General features: G+C 45.2%; 2 protein-coding genes across 2 annotated transcripts in view; both read right to left on the bottom strand.

Annotated features, from left to right (window-relative positions):
* The window catches only part of LOC125413061 (protein mono-ADP-ribosyltransferase PARP14), a 651,703-nt gene that overhangs the window by 158,153 nt on the left and 474,972 nt on the right, over window positions 1–18,578 (bottom strand). The window lies entirely within an intron of this gene.
* Window positions 676–17,186, bottom strand: LOC148122988 (protein mono-ADP-ribosyltransferase PARP14-like). The gene is given in 8 exon segments (XM_087901058.1): window positions 676–1,628; window positions 1,630–3,701; window positions 5,546–5,782; window positions 9,716–9,825; window positions 9,827–9,938; window positions 11,687–11,720; window positions 12,868–12,998; window positions 16,957–17,186. Coding segments are annotated over 8 exon segments (3,156 nt in total). The 5' UTR covers window positions 17,144–17,186; the 3' UTR covers window positions 676–1,355.

Raw genomic sequence — 18,578 nt, 5'->3', positions numbered from 1 at the left:
CCCACCGCCCGGTTCCCAACCGCCTGGCTAGTTTATACCCCAAAATAACAACACACAGATTGTATTCATTTAAACATTGCCAGGCCCATTAGTTCTAGCCTCTTATTGGCTAACTCACGTCTTGATTCAACCCATTTCTAATAATCTTTATGTCACCATGAGACTGTGGCTTACTGGGAGAGATTCAGTATGTCTGACCTGGAGGTTGGCTCCATGGCAACTCTCTCTGACTCTGCTCTCTTCCTCCCAGAATTCAGTTCTTCTACCCCGCCTACCTATGTTCTGACCTATCAGGCCAAGCAGTTTCTTTATTAATTAACCAATGAAAGCAACACATAGATAGAAGACCCTCCTACACCATTACTCTGCTGTTACATAGGGCATAACATTTCCCAAGGCTCTTTTGGGATTACAGTCAATGATTAGCAAACCCAATATTGTGAGTCTGACTTTCTAAAAAACAATCACTGAACAAACTGGACACTCTCTCACATGTGCATGGATCTGCATGGAAAAGTACTGATGTTTAGACTTGGACTTGTGTACTTTATTTCCTGTTTCTAGTGTATTAAGAAAGGAAGATGCATTTTAATTTTCCCAAAGCAATGTTTGTATTCTGGCAGCAACATGCTACTTCTATTACAAGGTAAAGTGAATACCAGAGCTACGAAGGCAGGAAGTATAAGTGAATTTTTATTGGGAAGGAAGTTGTCAACTCAAACGGCAGCAAATGAAGAATGCATAAAGGAAACTCTTTGTTGTCACAGACAGACATAACCAGCCTCCAGAATAAGTGACTAGAAGACATTTCAATCTGTGATCCCCACAAAACCAGATGCATTAAGAGCTTTCCCATTCAATCCAACACTTCTGGATTCCTACTAAAAAGGAATATGCAGTAAGAGTATGGAAAAGTTGCTTCTGAAAAGATTAACCCCTAAAGAAGGGTCAGAGAGGGAATGTAGAAATCGGGGTGTTATTATTACAATTACTGTAAATTGTAATGCACTACATTTCCATATCTTCACAGTAATACAAAACCCTGCAGAACTGGTTCAAATTACTTAAATACTCAATGTACTGCCAGTCCTCTACACAAGTGTCTGGAAGTTACTCGTGTTTATATGAAATGAAGCTATTGATACTTTTCTACAGCAGTAACTGCACACTAGGAAGGCCAAGACAACACAAATCAGGGTATCGAGTTTTCCCAAAGCTGTAGTGTGAAAAGACTATAAACAGTTGATCCCATACACATGAATAAGCTTCCTTGCTAGAGGAAATCCAAGTGAAATAAGGAATAGAGATGTAAAAGGGTTTTCTTGAGGGGATAAAGGACAGTACCCAGGATGCCTTTAGTTTTTGGCCCCCTCCGCTGCACCAAATTCTTCTCCTATACTGTCTGGTGTCCGTAATGTTAAGTTGTTTCTAAGCAACTGCATGATGTGGGTGCTGTCTTTGTAGGAGTCTTCCTTCAGTGTATCAAGCTCTGCGATGGCCTCATCAAAAGCAGTTTTAGCCAGTGTGCAGGCAAGCTTTGGATTATTAAGGATCTCATAGTAAAATACAGAAAAGTTAAGGGTCAGACCCAAGCAGATTGGATGTGTAGGCTTCATCTCTTTCTTGCTTTATATCAAGTGCCTCTTGGTAGGCTCTTTGGGAATTATCTATCATTTGTTTTTGATCACTGCCACATGCTACTTCAGCAAGATACCAGAAATAATCTCCCTTCATCTTCAGATAGAAGGCCTTACTCTCTGGATTAGTTGCATTGGCTATTAAATATTTATCCAACAATTCCAGGACCTTGGTGCAGATGTACCTCACCTCTGACTCCACTTTCTCCCGATAGTCCTTGATCAGCTTCAACTTCTTGTCAGAGGTGTGGGTCTTCTGATCTATCTTCTTCTCGATGCTCGAAATGACCCTCCAGGAGGACCTGCGGTACCCAACCACGTTCTTGCAGGCCACCGACAGCAGGTTGCGCTCCTCCATGGATAGCTCGGTGCCCTGCTCTGTCACCATTTTCATGCAGATGGCCATGTCCTCATAGCGCTGGGCCTGCTCAGCCAACTTGGCCTTCTCGATCAGCTCCCTCTTCTCCATGTTGACAAGAGGGCAAGCACCAGGCAAAAAGGAATGACAAGGAGAGTTCACCAGACAATGCTGCCCAATGCCCATTTTGGCTCCCACAACAAGACTGCATCCTTGGTCCTCACGCGGGGCCACTGCCTTCCTGAGTTCACCCTCCAGCTGGACCGCCATGCCTCTCTGAGGCCAGAGAGTGGCCACGCCTGACCAAAGATCATCAATATGGAACCTTTTAATGCAGACTGAATCCCGGATTTGCTTGACCATGTTCATGCACTTTAGAACTTTACTCTTGGAGCCAGTTAGTAAAATGCCTTTTGGTTCATCTTCCAGCTTAAAACTTGCCTGCACATTGGCCTTCCTTATCTTTGGCCAGAACAGCTTCTTGTCTGTCCTTAAATGCTCGATAATCAAGACCGATTCAATTTCAACCAGTCTTTCAATTTTCATCTTGTTTTCCAAGAACTTAAAAAGTTGGCCATAGATTTCATTTACTTCTTTCACACAGCCTGCAATGATGACCTTAGCCGGGCTTCCTAAAGTTAATTTATTCTTTATCATAATGCTTGCAGTGGAGGAGTGTCTCTTTTGCAGAGGGTGAATTTTCTTTTTCCATGCATTGCCTCTAAAAACTTTCTTTTCTTCAACTTCAATGATTTTATAACTCAAGGCATCAAGCATTTTATTCTCTGCTTCTGCCAGGGCTCCGAAAGAGCAGGCCATCAAGAGAAGAGCTGTACTGTTCAGTTCATACGTGGCCAGAATTTTCTGTGCTTCAAAAAGAGTCTTGGAGAATTTCTGACTGTCGACTTGCTGCAGAAACATGAAGACTGCAGAAGGAAGCAGGATGTCTTTCTGAGGCATGGAATACACCTTTTCCTGGATGTCACACTTTACTTTATACACATCTGCACGGAATCCATTAAAACACAGGTGCTGAGTGGCAGCATCGTAATGAATCTCCAGCTCTGGGTTCTCTTTCCTTAGATCATCCAGGAAACCACTGTGTTCCAAAAGAAAATGTTTCCCCGGAGAAATGGCCACTTTCTCCTTCAGACTCTGCTCCTCCTTTCGGACCTGTTCCGTGGTGCTGTCTATTAACTCCCTGATTTTCTGGCCGATGTCTTGGACATCTTCTGATTTTCCGGCTAAGGTGAGACTCTCCTTATCAAACTCAATTAGAACCCTGTCATCTCCTAATTCATGCTGTATGATGTCCCACACTGGCGGATGCACCTCAAACACCTTAACTTCGTACTTAGACTTGGTGCCAGACAGCAGCTCGGAGGCGTCTCTCTGCCAGGTCTTGATGCTTGGTCTGTGATTGACTAAGGTGGCAGCAGGTCTGACGGTCACTGTGCTGTTGATGTCAGACCATGTTAGCTCACAGTGAAAGCGTCTCATTTTGTCATTTATCTCCTTTATTAGATGATTATGTTTTTGAAAGAACTTCCACAAAGGAGGGTCCAGTGACTCTTGGAAAGGTGCTGGAAGCTTGACCAGTGGCTTCTCCTCACCATACAAGGCTGTGCCCAGAGAAGGATAATAGGGGAAGACAGACAGTTGCATCCTGTTGAAACTGTGCTTCTTGGTCATAATGGTGTCTAACACTTTAGAAACAAACAAACAAAAAAAACCAAATAACAGTAATCTCAATGTCATGCGTTTTCAAAGAACACAAAACAAAACAAACTTTTTCTAGAGGACAAAAGTCTCTGACGTCTGTAGAACTCAAAGGCGGCATTCTCCCATGTGCTCAGCTGTAGACTGATGCTAACCACAGGTCAGACTCCATTTATGGCTACAATGACTTTATACACAAATTGTTCTACACTGAAATCATGCTCCAGTCTATTGTTTTTCTGATGTCCCTGATGTATGTGGCACAATAAGAAACAGACACAAATTTAGACACAAGCATGGGGTTGGTGTTTGTACCAACACAAGGAATGGCTTAAGGGCACATCATCTAAGAGCACTAGGCTGCTCTTCTGAAAGACCCAAGTTTAATTCCCAGCACCCACATAACAGTTCACAACTGTCTGTAACTCCTGTTCCAAAGGATTCAACACCCTCACACAGATGTACATGCAGACAAAACACCAATGAAATAAATAAATAAATTTTAAAAAGAACTTTCAATCCTTTGGGTAGATAATTCTGCATCCATCTCTTTCTGTATAGTCCCAGAATTTAACTTCCATAGCTAACTTCATTTCATAGAAGAAGATAATTGTACCAGCACTCTGTGTTGCTTTCCCAAGGGCATGAATTTCCTGTCCTTAATCTTGATAGTGGCCTTCTCATGTAGAGATTTATTACACCCATAGATGGAGGTGAGAAAGCTGAGGCTGGGGAAAGTCAGGGTTCTATAAACCCAAGGAAGTATCTGAGCTAATTGCCAGTGTGAGCTAACCTGGACCCCATGGTCTTGCTCCTATACCAAATCAAAATCATCCTCACAGTCATTGGAGAGTCCTGCCCCAGAGGTCACAATTTAGTAAGGCCTTCCCCATTATATCTCCTGGTCACCATGTGTACCAGGACAGCCACCACAGCCCACCCCTGGATGAATGATCATGTTCTCTCTTTCTTAAGGACTTGCCTCACTTTGTTTTGGCTGTTGGGCAAGTATAAGTAGTATCAGCATGGAAATTAGAATTAATCCCACAACAACTTGGACTTAAATGGCCCCCGTGGCAGAAAGATGCTAAAACATAATACCCTGGTGACTCAGTCCTAGAGCAGGTATCAGGCCTGAGGGAAGGAATGTGACCTTCAGAGGCCCAACCTTCCACAGGGCTCCAGAGAGGCTGGACAGCTTGAGTGACCTCCAGCTCAGACAGCACCCCCTTAGGCCAAACATTGCTGAGGGACTGTTTCATTTCCTCCTTACAGCACTCCTCTGAGGTAACTCCTGACCCTACCTCTACAGATGAGAAAACAAAGGGTTTGAGGGCTAAAGGTCACCATGCCAGTGACCTCCAATCAAGATTGTAACTCAAGTCTGTCTGACTCAAGAACCACTGAAGATGTCATCAACAACAGGACTTCCAGCTCCTCCTGAGGTTGTGAGAAATCACCCATTATCCTGTATCAGCACAGGGACGGCACAGCGGGAACAGGAATGCTTTCTAGAACATGCTTTGAGTCCATCTCTCCCTAAACTTGTTGATTAGAGAATCATTGCAGGGACGTAAAACACAGATCTATGACTGTGAGTACGGCCTGTCAAATTTCCTAGAATGGTGACATCCAGTCACAGGCCGGACTTGTTAAAGACTCTCCCTGTCTCTCATGAGCTTGTGCTGCTTCGCCAGAGCCTACCTTGTTGACCTCGTTCTGCACCAAATACAGATGAATGAGAGACTGGCGCCATTTCTGACAGATTAAGGAATGGTTGAAATGGCCAACCATCCAGGTCATGCCCGGGTGGCAGGCCAAGACACATTACCTTTGCTGTCTGAAAACTCAACCAGCGCCGAGCTCTCTTCTGGGAAACACTCAACCTGGGTGACTCTTCCGCCCCCGTTGAAAGGGCTTTCAAAGTAGAGCTGCAGCTGGTAGTCATCTACCCCAGGAGGCAGGTTTTCCACCCTAACTACATTTGTTGTTTCCAGAAGTCTCGGGGTAAGCTGCAGCTGTCGGCTCGAATGGTGACTGATAAAATCACTAATAAATTTTTTGATATCTACAAAAGAGAAAGAAAATGAGAAAATTTCAGTGGTATCTCTATATGGTATGGAAAAAATGGTCTGGCTATAACCCAGAATGGGGAACTAGCCAGTTACTGTATTTTCTGCTACTGAGCTGTCCTTTGGCCATGGCCAACTCCACTGAGCGCACTCCTCACAATGCCACTGGTCTCCCCATTTTCTCAAGTCCATTTATTCCCACTATGGCAGCAGGTAGGAGCCCACATCCACAGCCAGGCTTCTGACTCCAAACACACATCCAAGTAGCACTTTCAGTTTTATTTTCATATTGCCACAGACAAGTAATCACAAATCAGGTAGTGGTGCCTTATGCCTTTATCCCTAGCACTTGCGAGGCAGAGACAAGCAGATCTCTGTGAGTTTGAGGCCGTTCTGGTCTATGGATCAAATTGAACCATGATACCAAAATAGGGCTATGTCTACAGTCCTCCCCCTGTATTTTTTCAGTTGGTCCTATTTATCTTCATGACTCAACCTAACGATCTCTTTTAAATTAACAGGGGGATGGTGGGCCTGTCACATGCCAATCATTGTGCTGGGATCTGAAAAACGAATACAAGTCCTTGCTTGTATATCACTGGGAAGACATGGATCTTGAGCACTGTTGAATTGCCTTTTGGACTCCAATATGGAACAGATGAAGCAGGGACTCAGACTCAGAGCATAGAAGAACTATATATGGTCTCTAATTTGAACACTAAATGGGGGGGTTGCCAAACGGATAAGAAGTGGGAGCAGTGGCAGCATGAACAAGCTTGGTGTCCTATGGAGATGGTCAGGTGACACTGCTGGAGGACACCCTTGGGTGGGAACAACTATGCATAGTTCTGTCTCCACCCCTCTCAGGTTACTACACCTGGGAGACAGACTCTCTTTTGTCTCCATTATTCATTGACACACACACCTCCCTCCTCCTCCTCCCAGACTGAGTTCCTCTAGAGAGGGAACTATGATTTTAGCCACTTTTGAGCCTCAATGTATAATTAGAAAATATAGGTTGTTAATGGATAATCGTCAATGATAATCAAGCTTATAGTTATGTTAATTGGATTTTCTAAATATATAGAGATACATTTCAGTCAGAGAGACATTCTTCATATCTTTCAAAGATTTCAAAATATGACATTTTAAATGTTTTAATAACTTAGGGCTTTTCATGACAATGAGACATGTCTGCTCCTGGCAGCACCAGTTACTTCAAGAGAAAGATGGGCATTAAAAAGGCTCCTTATGGAGTTTGATAGTCATTTGGGCAAGAAACTGCTCTTGTCTGAACTGATACTTAAACTGGACGTAACGAACCCACAGAGTGAGGACTGCTAAACTTGCTTAAAGGTGAGATGTTCTTTTGAGATTCCTGATTCATGAAAGAGTCTGCGAGACATTCTGCAGGACACAGCAGATAATGACTGAACTGCCTTTGAAATTTCCTACTTCACGGAAATGTCTGCTGGATACTATGGGCCTAAAGGCCAAATATGGGTGCCTCAACGATACAGAGAAACTTGGGGTGACTGTACAGGCAGCGAGATGTCTCTGTCATTTCTAGAGTTTGGAAGTTGCTCTTGTTTGCTTAGGTCATATTATATCCTTCTGGATTCTTTGATAGAGTTAAAAAATGATAGATAGTTATAGTTTTCCTTAATTATGATAAAAGATAAAGTAGATATAAATATTATAACTGTTATTCTTGCTTGATAAATGTTTTATTATATGTAATTTTACTATGTTAAAATGAAAGCCTTTTTTGTTTAAACAGAAAAAGGGGAAATGATGTAGGTGGGTCTTCTTTCTATTTGTTGCTTTCATTGGTTAATTAATAAAGAAACTGCTTGGCCTGATAGGTCAGAACATATGTAGGCAGAGTAGACAGAACAGAATGCTGGGAAGAAGGCAATGAGGCAGTCGCTATAGCTCTCCTCTCCAAGATGGACACAGGTTAAGATCCTTCCCAGTAAGCCACCATCTCGTGGTGCTACACAGATTATTAGAAATGGGTTAGTCAAGATGTGAGAGTTAGCCAATAAGGGGCTGTAGGCAATGGGCCAGGCAGTGTTTAAATAAATACAGCTTGTGTGTTGTTATTTCTGGGTGTAAGGTTAGCCATGCTGGAGCCAGGTGGAATGCAGCCCGCCACTCCTTCTACACCTCAGCCCCTAAACTGATACCTGGTCCATAACAGTGGCCATAGTTTGGACCGAAACTGTCCCTGAGGCCCACGTGTTAAAGTCTTAGTCCTTACCTAGGTGTTATTGGGTCGTAGTGGCTCCTTTAACAAGTGAGGTCTGTGGGAAATGTCCCAGTCATTCATGGGGGAGGTAGGGGACAAGAAGGCTCTCTCTTTGTCTCTGTCTCTCTCCCCCCCCCCCCATACATGCTGCTACCATACATGCTGTCTCAACATAAGCCCCAGGGCAGCAGGACTAACCGACCATGAACTGATGCCACCCAAACTGTGAACTGGCATAAACCTCTCTTTTTGAAGGTTGATGGCATTAGGTGTTTGTTACAGTAACTGAAGCTAACACAGAATGGACTCAAGATTGTTGATCAGTGAACAGATGCAAGATCATTTTAATTTAAATTTCCCTTTATGGGTCTGGAGAGATGGGCTCAGAGGTTAACAGCCCTTGCCGCCTTTGCAGAAGATTGTGATTCGTTTCCCAGCAACCACTTGGAAGCCCAGGGCCATCTGTAACACCAGTTTCAGGGGAATCCAATGCCCTCTATTGGGTGCTTCAGGCACTGCATGCATGCGGCAAACAGAAATACTTGCAGGCATGTACACACAAAATAAACAAATCTTTAAATTTCTGTTTATAATAAATATTAATAAATTTGAAATAAGTATCCTTTAATAATCCTTAACATGCCTGAAGTACTATCTCACTTAATTGTCACAGGAATTTACATAAGTATGATCATCCCCATTTTATGGATGAGTGGATAAGGACCAGAGAAAATAATAACTTGGTCACCTTTGCACAACTAGTTATGTGACAGGACCAGAATTTTGACCACATCCCCTGTGAGCTTCACTGACACCCAGTGCCCTGCCCATGAGACATGTGGCTTAGATTTAGAAATCTGCCATGTTTTAGGTGGAGCTGGGTCTTGCTTATGGCAATGACCTAACAGAGCAGTTATTTTCTTTTCCATGTTTATGTGTGTGCACATGCCAGTGCATGTGTGTGAGTGCATCTGAAGGTCAGAGGGCAACTTTGTATGAGTCCCGGGAATTAAACACAGGCTGTCAGACTTGGCCACAGTTCCTTTGCCCATTCTGCCATCTTGCTGGCTGGGACATTCATTTTCCCCATTAAGTGGGCTCTCTCTTCTCCACACGTGTGGCCATGAAATGGTTACACCAAGGAGAAATGCTGGTGTGGTAAAATGATAGGAAAGGGGGAAGGGAAGTTGGCTGCTTGGGTTCAATCCTAGTTTCTCCATCTCACAGCAACATCGAGCCCTGTCATAGGGTTGTTGAAAGGAAGGAATAAATTAACACATGCAGAGGTTGGCAGGTGCCTGACACTAAGCACTAAGGGTAAGTCTGTTGGCATCATTGCCTTACAGAAGTGTGGCATGGTGACAGGCCAGTCTTAACTCCTCCTGGGGAACTAGAGTAAGAGTTCCAACTCCTCCACTTAGAATCACCTGGGACTTTATATTTCTCCCCCCACTCCACCCCCCCACTCAAACAATCAAATAATAAAGGACAGTCTATGAAATATACCCAAATTGGATCCCAAAATGAATTTGTTCATCTTTCTAAATCTGAGGGGAAAGGCTTAGATGCCTTGTTTACTCACTACAACAAAGTGTCAAACACTCAGAGATGTCCCAAACTCTGGGGTATGGTGGGCGGAAGCCTGGGGATGCAGGGCCTCCCTGGGACTAGGACTCACCTATAGGCTTCTGAAAGGTAACCACGGCAACGCCAAAATCTTGAATCACTTCAACCTTAAAGTCGTCACTGGAAAAGCCGCTTATATTCTCCACCAGGATGGTCAGCACTGTCAGTCACTTTCTCTGGCAGATTTTCAAATGTCACCATGGAGGAAACAGTTTCACATTCTTTCAGGACATCTCCCGTTCTGTTGCTGGGAGAATGTGCTGCATCCAAATCATCTGAGAAAATTGGAAATGACAATGAAAGGTGTAAGGTATTAAATCATGGTTTTATTAAGTACATTATCCTTAGATAACCCTAGCCCTTATCCATATCTTGGCTAACTCTGCTAAAAGAAAATCTCAGTAGAACTTTTGAATTAGTGAATTAAAAACTAAAATGTAGACGGACGTGGTGGCACACACCTTTAATCCCAGCACTCCAGAGGCCGGGGCAGGCAGATCTCTGTAAGCTCGAGACCAGCCTGGTATACAGAGTGTGTTTAAAAACAAAACAGAAAATGTACTATTTTGGGATTTTGTTGTTGTTCTTAGTGGATTAAAAATCAAAAGTAGCACTGTTTGTTTTATTTTGCTGTTGTTGTTTTCACTAATTCAGTTTTATTACTTTTTCTGCTCTTTCTGAGGAAGGAGCATCCTCCCTCATATGTGTCTCTCGAGAACTCAAATGTGATTACAGAACCAAGCGTCTACAGATGGGTAGAGTCTTCATCTCTGTGCTGCGGGGACACTGCAGACAGCTGAGGCTCATCAGGTGTCCACTGCATTAGAGAACTACTGTTGGCCTCCCCGGAGGACCAAAGATAGAGGAAGCGGTGTACATACTCATGTGGAAAAAAGTAAGAGTTTAAAGATTATATTGTAACAGCATCAATAAGGAATGGCTGGCTGGGTTAGATAGCTTCCTGTGTCAGAGTGAGGGCTGGACTGGAATCTCCAGCCCCTTTGTAAACAGCTGGGCATGGCTACATGTGCCCAGTGTGGAGAGCAGAAATGGGCCGATCCCAAGAGCTCCCTGGTCAGCAAACATAGCCAAAGGGGTAAACTTAGGTTCAGTGAGAGACCCCGACTCCAGGCTGGAAGGCAGAGAGTGATGCAGGGAAAGAATTCCTTTCCCCAAGATTTGGTGTTTGCATCTCTTCATTGCTCTTGCTCACCTTATTCAGTATGGTTCTTCATTTGGTGCCCTTCACATGGTTATTATTAGCTGCTCCTTCATTTAAGTCTTGGGCAGGACCCACCCATGAGCACAGCAGGAGACCCCATCCCAACCCCAGTGCTGGCTGTTTCCTGGCTGTTTCTGAGGAAGGAAGAGCTGGTGCTATCCAGAGGGACACACAGCAAGCATCCACTACAAATCCTGTCCTTAGCAGCACAGTGGTGGCGCACACCTTTAATCCTAGCACTCAGAAGGCAGAGGCAGGTGGATTGCTGTGAATTTGAGGCCAGCCTGATCTACAAGAGCTAGTTCCAGTACAGGCTCCAAAGCTACAGAAAAACCTGTCTTGAAAAACCAAAAAAAAAAAAAAAAAAAAAAAAAAAAAAAAAAAAGAAAAAAAGAAAAAAAGAAAGCAAAAGGGGGAAAAAAAAAGATCCTTTCCTTGCCACTTCAAGTCCTGTCCTTCCTATCACTGGCCACCAAAGCACAAGTGTCCATCACCACCTCCCAGATCTTCCTCTCCTCTCCTCTCTTTAACTGTAGACATCTCCCAAAGCAAAACAAAATATAAAACAAAACAAAAGGCTGGTCCTGTTCCTCTGAAGGTAACCAGAAGAGCACAATTGGCTCCCTCAGGGAATGCTTTAAACACATCTGACTCAGACAGGAAAGATGAATGCCACTGCAGGTGGCTCCAAGCTAAGCAGAGCCTGCCTGGTGTGAATCTGGAGGAAGCTCTCCCAAGCTACCTGTTTAATAAACACACAACTGCCTGGTGAACAGAAGGACCGCCTTAGCTGAGACTTACCTTTTCTTGCAGCTTCTTTTTTTGTCCTGGATTCCTAAAACCCGAACAGTAAGACAGCATTAATACAAGAATCATTTCTTTTTGTTTGTTTGGATTTTGTTTGGTTTGCTTGTTTGTTTGTTTGTTTGTTTGGTTTTATTTGTTTCTTCGAGACAGAATTTCTCTGTGACTGTCACGGAACAAACTCTGTAGACCAGGCTGGCCTCTAACTCACAAAGATCTACCTGCCTGTGCCTCCTGAGATCCAAGATTAAAGGCGTGTACCACCACCACCTGGAGACTATGAATCATTTCATATATAAATAAAACACCTCTTGGGCCAGGCTGGAGATGTCAGTTAACTGAAATGATAATGACACATTTCAATAATGGGCTAGAGAATGGATCGAAAGCTGCATGTCACAGTATGTCTTCTTGCTGGTCACAACAATCACTGATGGAATGAGACACACACAGGAGACTCCTGTGAGGCAGTAGTCAGTGGTTTGCTGACTTGGCACTTAGTTCATGTTTACTGTATGACCGCGGTGCACATGCTTCAGAAAGGTCCCTGACAATCTTCTTCACAGCTGAGGGAACAGCACATGCGGGGTACACTGCTGACCTCAAGATGATGAAAACAGAACAGCAGGCTTCTGATTATAAAGACACCAAGATCAATGGATACAACTTTGACACCCCAAATATATTACTATTAAACCCCCCAGTCTTGACTCTTCCAGAAGTGACAAAAAAAAAAATATGACTGCTTCTCCATTGTTTACAGTCCTTGCTCCCTCCAGAGTCCCAAGCTGCCATTCTCAGGCTAATGTGACTTAGGCCCTCATCTACCATTTTTTTATTTTTTCTTTTTCTTTTTTCCTTTTCTTTTTTTCTTCTTTCTTTCTTTCTTCCTTTCTTCCTTCCTTTCTTCCTTCCTTCCTTTCTTCCTTTCTTTCTTTCTTTCCTTCTTTCTTTCTTTCTTTTTGGTCTTTTGAGACAGAGTTTTTCTGTGTAACAGTCCTAGCTGTTCTGATACTATCTCTTATAGACCAGGCTGGTCCTCAAACTCATGGAGATTTGCTTGCCTCTGTCTCCCTAGTGTTGGGATTAAAGGTGTGTGCCACCCCAGCCCAGCTCATCTCCACCATACTCATCATAGAGAATCCCACACACCTTGGAATAAGGCCCTGTGTCCTTACCTTTCCTGGAACTGCCTCCTTAGAGACTGCGGCTTTCTCTGGGTCTTCGGGCAACCGGACAGTTAACTTGAATGTCCCTTTTCCTGGCCACACTAACTCATGATTCTCTTTCTTCAGAACATTCTGCCGAACTGAAGCATTAAAAAATAAAAAGATTTTAAGCCAAATTGCAAGCAATCTTACAATTGCTTACATAATTATTCCATGATTTCTACAGACTTCACCATTATGAGTCAGCAGCTCAGCCCGTCTCCCTAAGCAGCAAGCCCTTGTAAAAGAAGGAGAATTAGCACATGGATGTGAATGTCACTGTGTGTGCTTTAGTCATGTTGTAGACGTGTTGGCATATGGAGGAGTGCACACCCCTGGTCACATGGAGGCCACAGCAGGACACTGGGTATGTCCCTGCATTTCTCTCTGCCTTCCGACCTGGAGACAGGGTTTCTCACTGAAGTTTGCCCGTTGCCTAGGCTTGCTGTGATCTGCCCAATTCTGCCATCTACACTGGGCATATGGAGCTGTGCCTAGCTGTTTACGCGGGGACTGGAGATTCAAATTCTGGCCCACACACTTACACAGCAAGCTGTCTAGCCCAGTGAGCCATTCCCCAGCCTCTAAACCCAGGGTGATGTGGTTTATTTGTTGATGGGGCTTTCTTGAGACAAGGCCATTATGTAGCTCTGGTTGGCCTAGAACTTGCTCTGTAGACCAGGCTGGACTCACACTCACAGACACTTGCCTGCCTCTGTCTCTCAAGTGCTGGGGTCAAATCATCTGCTGCCATGCCCAGATTACTTTTTAATATTCATTGGTTTATCTTAGTTATTGAGTGTTCCACAAGGGCCTTGAGATTACAAACACGGTTGCCAGTTCATGGTCTAATGGAAGGTCCTGGAAGCTTTCAGAAGTGAGGCCTAGAGGAAGTCAGACTCCCCTGGGGAGAATGGGTGATCCTGGGGCTTCAGGTCTTTCCTCCTTTCTGTATCACTACATAGCCAAGAGTTCCCGATAGGGTGTACTGCCTTGTGCCATTGGCCCAAAAGCAGCAGGCCAACTGACTGTAGACCAAAACTCCAAAATTGTAGAGCCCAGATAAACCTTTCCTCTATTCAAGGTGATTATCTCGGATATGTTATCACACAAGGGAACTCTGGTGAATCTCATCAGCATCCTGCTACACAAATCCTACTTACACAGCCTCAGCCTCCTTACTGACTACTGATGTCAGTGGAATTGTTTTGAACCAGTCAGTGAATTCCATTGAAGAATCATACAGTGTAGTAGTACAGAACCTGTACTGTACTGGGTGGGCACTGAAGGTGGGAATATTTATAATTACAAGGACAACTAGGTACAGGGGTTGAGACCCATTCTGTAGGAAGATGACCCAGTAGATCATCAGAATGACCAGAAGTCCTGCCATTAGACTGCACTGATAAACAACCCACATTTGGTAGGAAAGGGAACAGGAAAAAAAACAGACTAGAAAGAGCCGTGGTGGTGGCATGCGGTATACAGACATATAAAGAGCAAACACCCATTAACATAAAATAAAAATAAATCTTTTGGGTATATGTGTATGGTTTTTACAGACAAGGTTTCTTTGTGCAACAGTCTAACGGTTCTGGCTGTCCTGGCATTTGTTTTAGAGACCAGGATGACTTTAATCTCAGAGATCTGCATGCCTCTGCTTTCTGAGTGCTGGAATTAAAGGCATGGCCCACCACTGCCCAGCCCCATTTTTAAAAAATAATATGAGTTCCCTTACTTCAAGAATACCAAGGCCCTCACTTAATAAACAGGAGTCCATTTAGGACTAGAACGTATGATAAAGTGTGTCCACCTGAAATGGGGTTACAGCGATTTGAGTTTGGGTCTGAGACTATAGCTCAGTGTTCAAAGGGAAAAAGACCTACATACTCAACAGTACATGAATCCAGTTGACCTACAAAGGTGAGACCTCCCTGTTGGTACAGGTATACACTACTACACTGGTAGGCTCAGTAGGACTGTCCTGCTGGTGTAGGTTTACATGAATAGATCATGCCTGCTCAGGGTACTTCTGGGACGGAGGGTGGGGCCTCTACAGGAAAGGAAAGAGGCTGCCCTAGGACTGCAGGGTAAATCTGCTGGGAAATTCCAGCTGCCTTGCTGAGGAGGAAGTGGGGTCTCAAATAGGAAACAGAAAGTGAATGGTAGTTCTGAACACTCCAAAGCCTGGCCTGCAACAATGTTCCATTTTAATGCTCTGAGTCATCTGTATTGGGAGTGAATGAGAGGAATCAGCTGAGCCACCTGAGAGAAGAGTGGGCTATGGACTGGGAGCCCCTGAGGGAGAAAGCTGAGCTGGGGTGTGAGCCCAGCCTTCACCTCAGCTGCCCAGGGCCTGCTGCAAAGGCTACAGCAGGGATTGCACCATCACAACCGTACTTTCCTGTGCTGTGTTTGTCACTAAACTACCAGTATCTTAGAGATCTCCATTTTGTTGGTTTGAGGCTCTCAATATACAACAGAGATTTTTCAGACTTCAGCACGTCCCAGTCACCTCAGAGGGCTGGTGGCAAATGCTTCCCCACTCACCCACATTCTCTGTACTAAAGTGTCTAGAATAGAGCTGGGGATGGGTCTAGTTCCCCCACCCTCCCTGTGACCAGGATGCAGTAGTCTCTACCCCTAACATGTGACCAGCATTTGGAGACAGCTCAAGAGAAGAACATACTCCATAAGGGTTGTGTCTACTGGGGTAGTGACAGCTGGGATCAAACTGGGAACCCTCTAACCCTCTGAGGTGGTTCTCAACCTGTGGGTCATGACCCCTATGAGGGTCAAAGGTCCTTTCTCAGAGGTAGCCTAAGACCATCAGAAACAGAGATATTTACATTATACTTCATAGCATCAGCAGAATTACAGCTATAAAGTAGCAACAAAAATAATTTTATGATGGGGGCACCACAGCATGTATTACAGGGTTGTAGCAGTAGAAAGGTTGAGAACCACTGCCCTAGGAACAGAGAAAATGAGAAAACAGGTCCTGCTGTCAGCTGTCTGTGGAGCACGCCCTGGTGAAATCAAACCTAGGACAACAAGGTTCTTGCTTTCCAGAGGGATTCAGCACCCTTCAGGTCTCTCCTGCCTCCTGACTAGGCTTTCTGAAAACCTGTGTCAGTACCCTCTACACCTGTCTCTTTCTTTCATTTTTTTCTTCTTGAATCCCTGTTGGGCTGATATCTTGTCTACAGCCTGGCTTCCTTGGCCTCCTTGCCCCTCGTGTGCTCCAGAGATCTCTTCAAATCCAAGGACAAGACGGAGGAGTTGTCTGTATTCTAAGGATGACCCTGGTCTACAACATCTCAGGTAGAGCCTGGTGGTAGTGGCACACTCCTTTAATACCACCACTCTGGAGGCAGAGGCAGGCAGATCTCTCTGAGTTCGAGGCCAGTCTGGTTTACAAGAGCTAGTTCCAGGACAGGCTCAAAAGCTACCGAGAAACTCTGCCTTCTTGGAGCCACAGCAAACAAGCAAGGCTGGGCCTCCTTGCAGCACCATGTCTACTGCAGACAGACGTGGGGAGCATTCAACTGCTCAATAGTTCTGGAGCCTTCCTGCCATGAGGGAACCCTCCACCGGAAGTTCCACCCCAGCTCAAAGCCCACAGCCACTTCAGGCCTCCCTGGGGCAGAAGGACAAAGCAGGAACTTTGTCCAGGCTGTGGCACAAGAGACCTGGGGCTTTTCCCTCCTCAAACTCACCTCCCAAAGACATTGCCCCCCTTCCAGCTAGACCTCAGTAGTGCTAGCTGACCCAAGACTTCTCAAGATTCTTAATTCTTTAACTGCACCATTTACATAATAAAAACATTTTTTTTAAAAGGAAAGGAAAAAAGAACGAAAGAAAGAAGGAAGGAAGAAAAAGCAAAGCAAGGGAAGGTTCACAGCACCAGGAAGCTCCTGGAAGAGCAAGGGAACTGCCACTCCTGGATGCGCTGGCTACTCCCGATTCTGACCCCAGGATCTCCTGCTCCCATTGCGCTGCTCTGAGTTCTGGGCCTGTCACTGATGGCCTGAACCCCGCCACCTTTGAGCCTCTCACCGTCCTCTGGGGAAAAGAGCACCAAGAAACTTGCCGGGCTCCCGAGCTGCGGGACGACCTCGCACTCCCCTCCGCCCGACTTCTTCTGGCTCTGGAAGTACATTTGCAACTTTTTGACTAAGGTCTTCAGGGGGTCTGGGCCCCAAGACCCCTCGACCAGCAGCGGGAAGGGCCCGGACTCTGCCATCCTGGCAGGCTTGCGAAACCACTACTGCTGGGTTGGCTAAAGCTGCGCAGAGTTTACTTTGGGTTAACTTCTCTTTTGCTTTCATTTCCTGGAAATTCCTCAGCGTCCTTACTTTCTATTTTCACCTAGCTGATCCCGGATTGGAATAATGCAACATCCCCCCAACCACCCCCACACACCCATGACCCTGGGGCACTCCCAGTCCCCTCTTCAGCCCCCAACAGAAGTAAGTCAATCCAGCAGAGCTGGCAGTCCCTCAGCCTGCACTTCACCCCAGCCACAGCTGAGCTTTGTTCCATCCCTAGGATAACTTCAGTATACACAAAACCCACATTATAAGGCACAAGAAAAGGGATTCACAAATGATCCTCTCCGGATGCTCCTTGCTCACTTGGGGACCACATGTCAGAATTTGTCCTGCCTTTTTTCTGCTTCTACATTCTGTTTTCTCATTTGTGAACACTGTGTCTACAAACTCCCAGTTTTGAGGAACCTGTGAGGTAGGCACCAATCTCAGGGTGTACAACTGAGGGACACAGATGTGAGGACACAGGAGATAATACAGAAAACAGGTGTTGCTGGAGCAGGAGAGCAGGGACTCCCAGCCTAATTATGGGAAGGACAGAAGAGCTTATGGGCAGGTGGCATGGGGCACCTGAAGCCTAAGGAGAATCAAGAAAAGACCTTAGAGGATTGGGGGAGGGGGACTCTGGGAGGTGACTCACATCCACAGAATCACCAGGGCTACTGTATGGTGCTGGAGTGGACTCAGGAGAAAGAAGGCTACCGACCGGCACACTCCAGAGAGGCCTAGAGGAAACGTGGGCTCTGAGCTGCCACTGAAGGCAGCATTTGCTGAAGGATATGAAAAGTTCAGCCTGGAGTGGGGCAAGAGACTGGATCCTAGGGCTGGAATGAAGAGGGCTGACTGGGACAGCGGTGAGAAGGGCTGGGACCCTGTGTATCCTCAACATGCAATGAGCAGATGTGTGAGACAGTTAGAGGCTTTGCCACTCCAGGGTTAGGTGGGCTGGCCCTCTGTGGACCCTAACTGCCCAGTCTGATGAAAACAGAGAGGGCAGGGAGTCTGGAGAGGCCTGAAGTCTGACAAAAGGAAGGAAATAGAAGCTGCAAACCAAGTCAGACCTTCCCAGAAGGTGAATGAATAGGAAGATGAGGAGTCAGACTGTGGTGGGGGTGGGAGTTTGGGCTCAGAATGTCTTTATTTTTGTTTCTTGGATTTAAATATTTTGAAGATAGAAAAGTCCTAAGTATGTGCAAATGTTAACACAATAAGGGATGTGGAAAATTTTGGTGGCACCGAAATGTTTCTTAAGGCACAGTGACCAAAAACTAATTCAAAATCAACTGTGTAACATGTCCTTGCTTCTAGCCCAGCTTCCCGGTGTTGTCTCCTGTTGTCACTGCAGCCTTG

The sequence above is a fragment of the Myodes glareolus genome, chromosome 2 (genome assembly GCF_982192425.1).
Source record: "Myodes glareolus chromosome 2, mMyoGla1.1, whole genome shotgun sequence".
Classification (NCBI taxonomy): domain Eukaryota; kingdom Metazoa; phylum Chordata; class Mammalia; order Rodentia; family Cricetidae; genus Myodes; species Myodes glareolus.
This window is presented reverse-complemented; position numbering and strand designations above follow the sequence as displayed.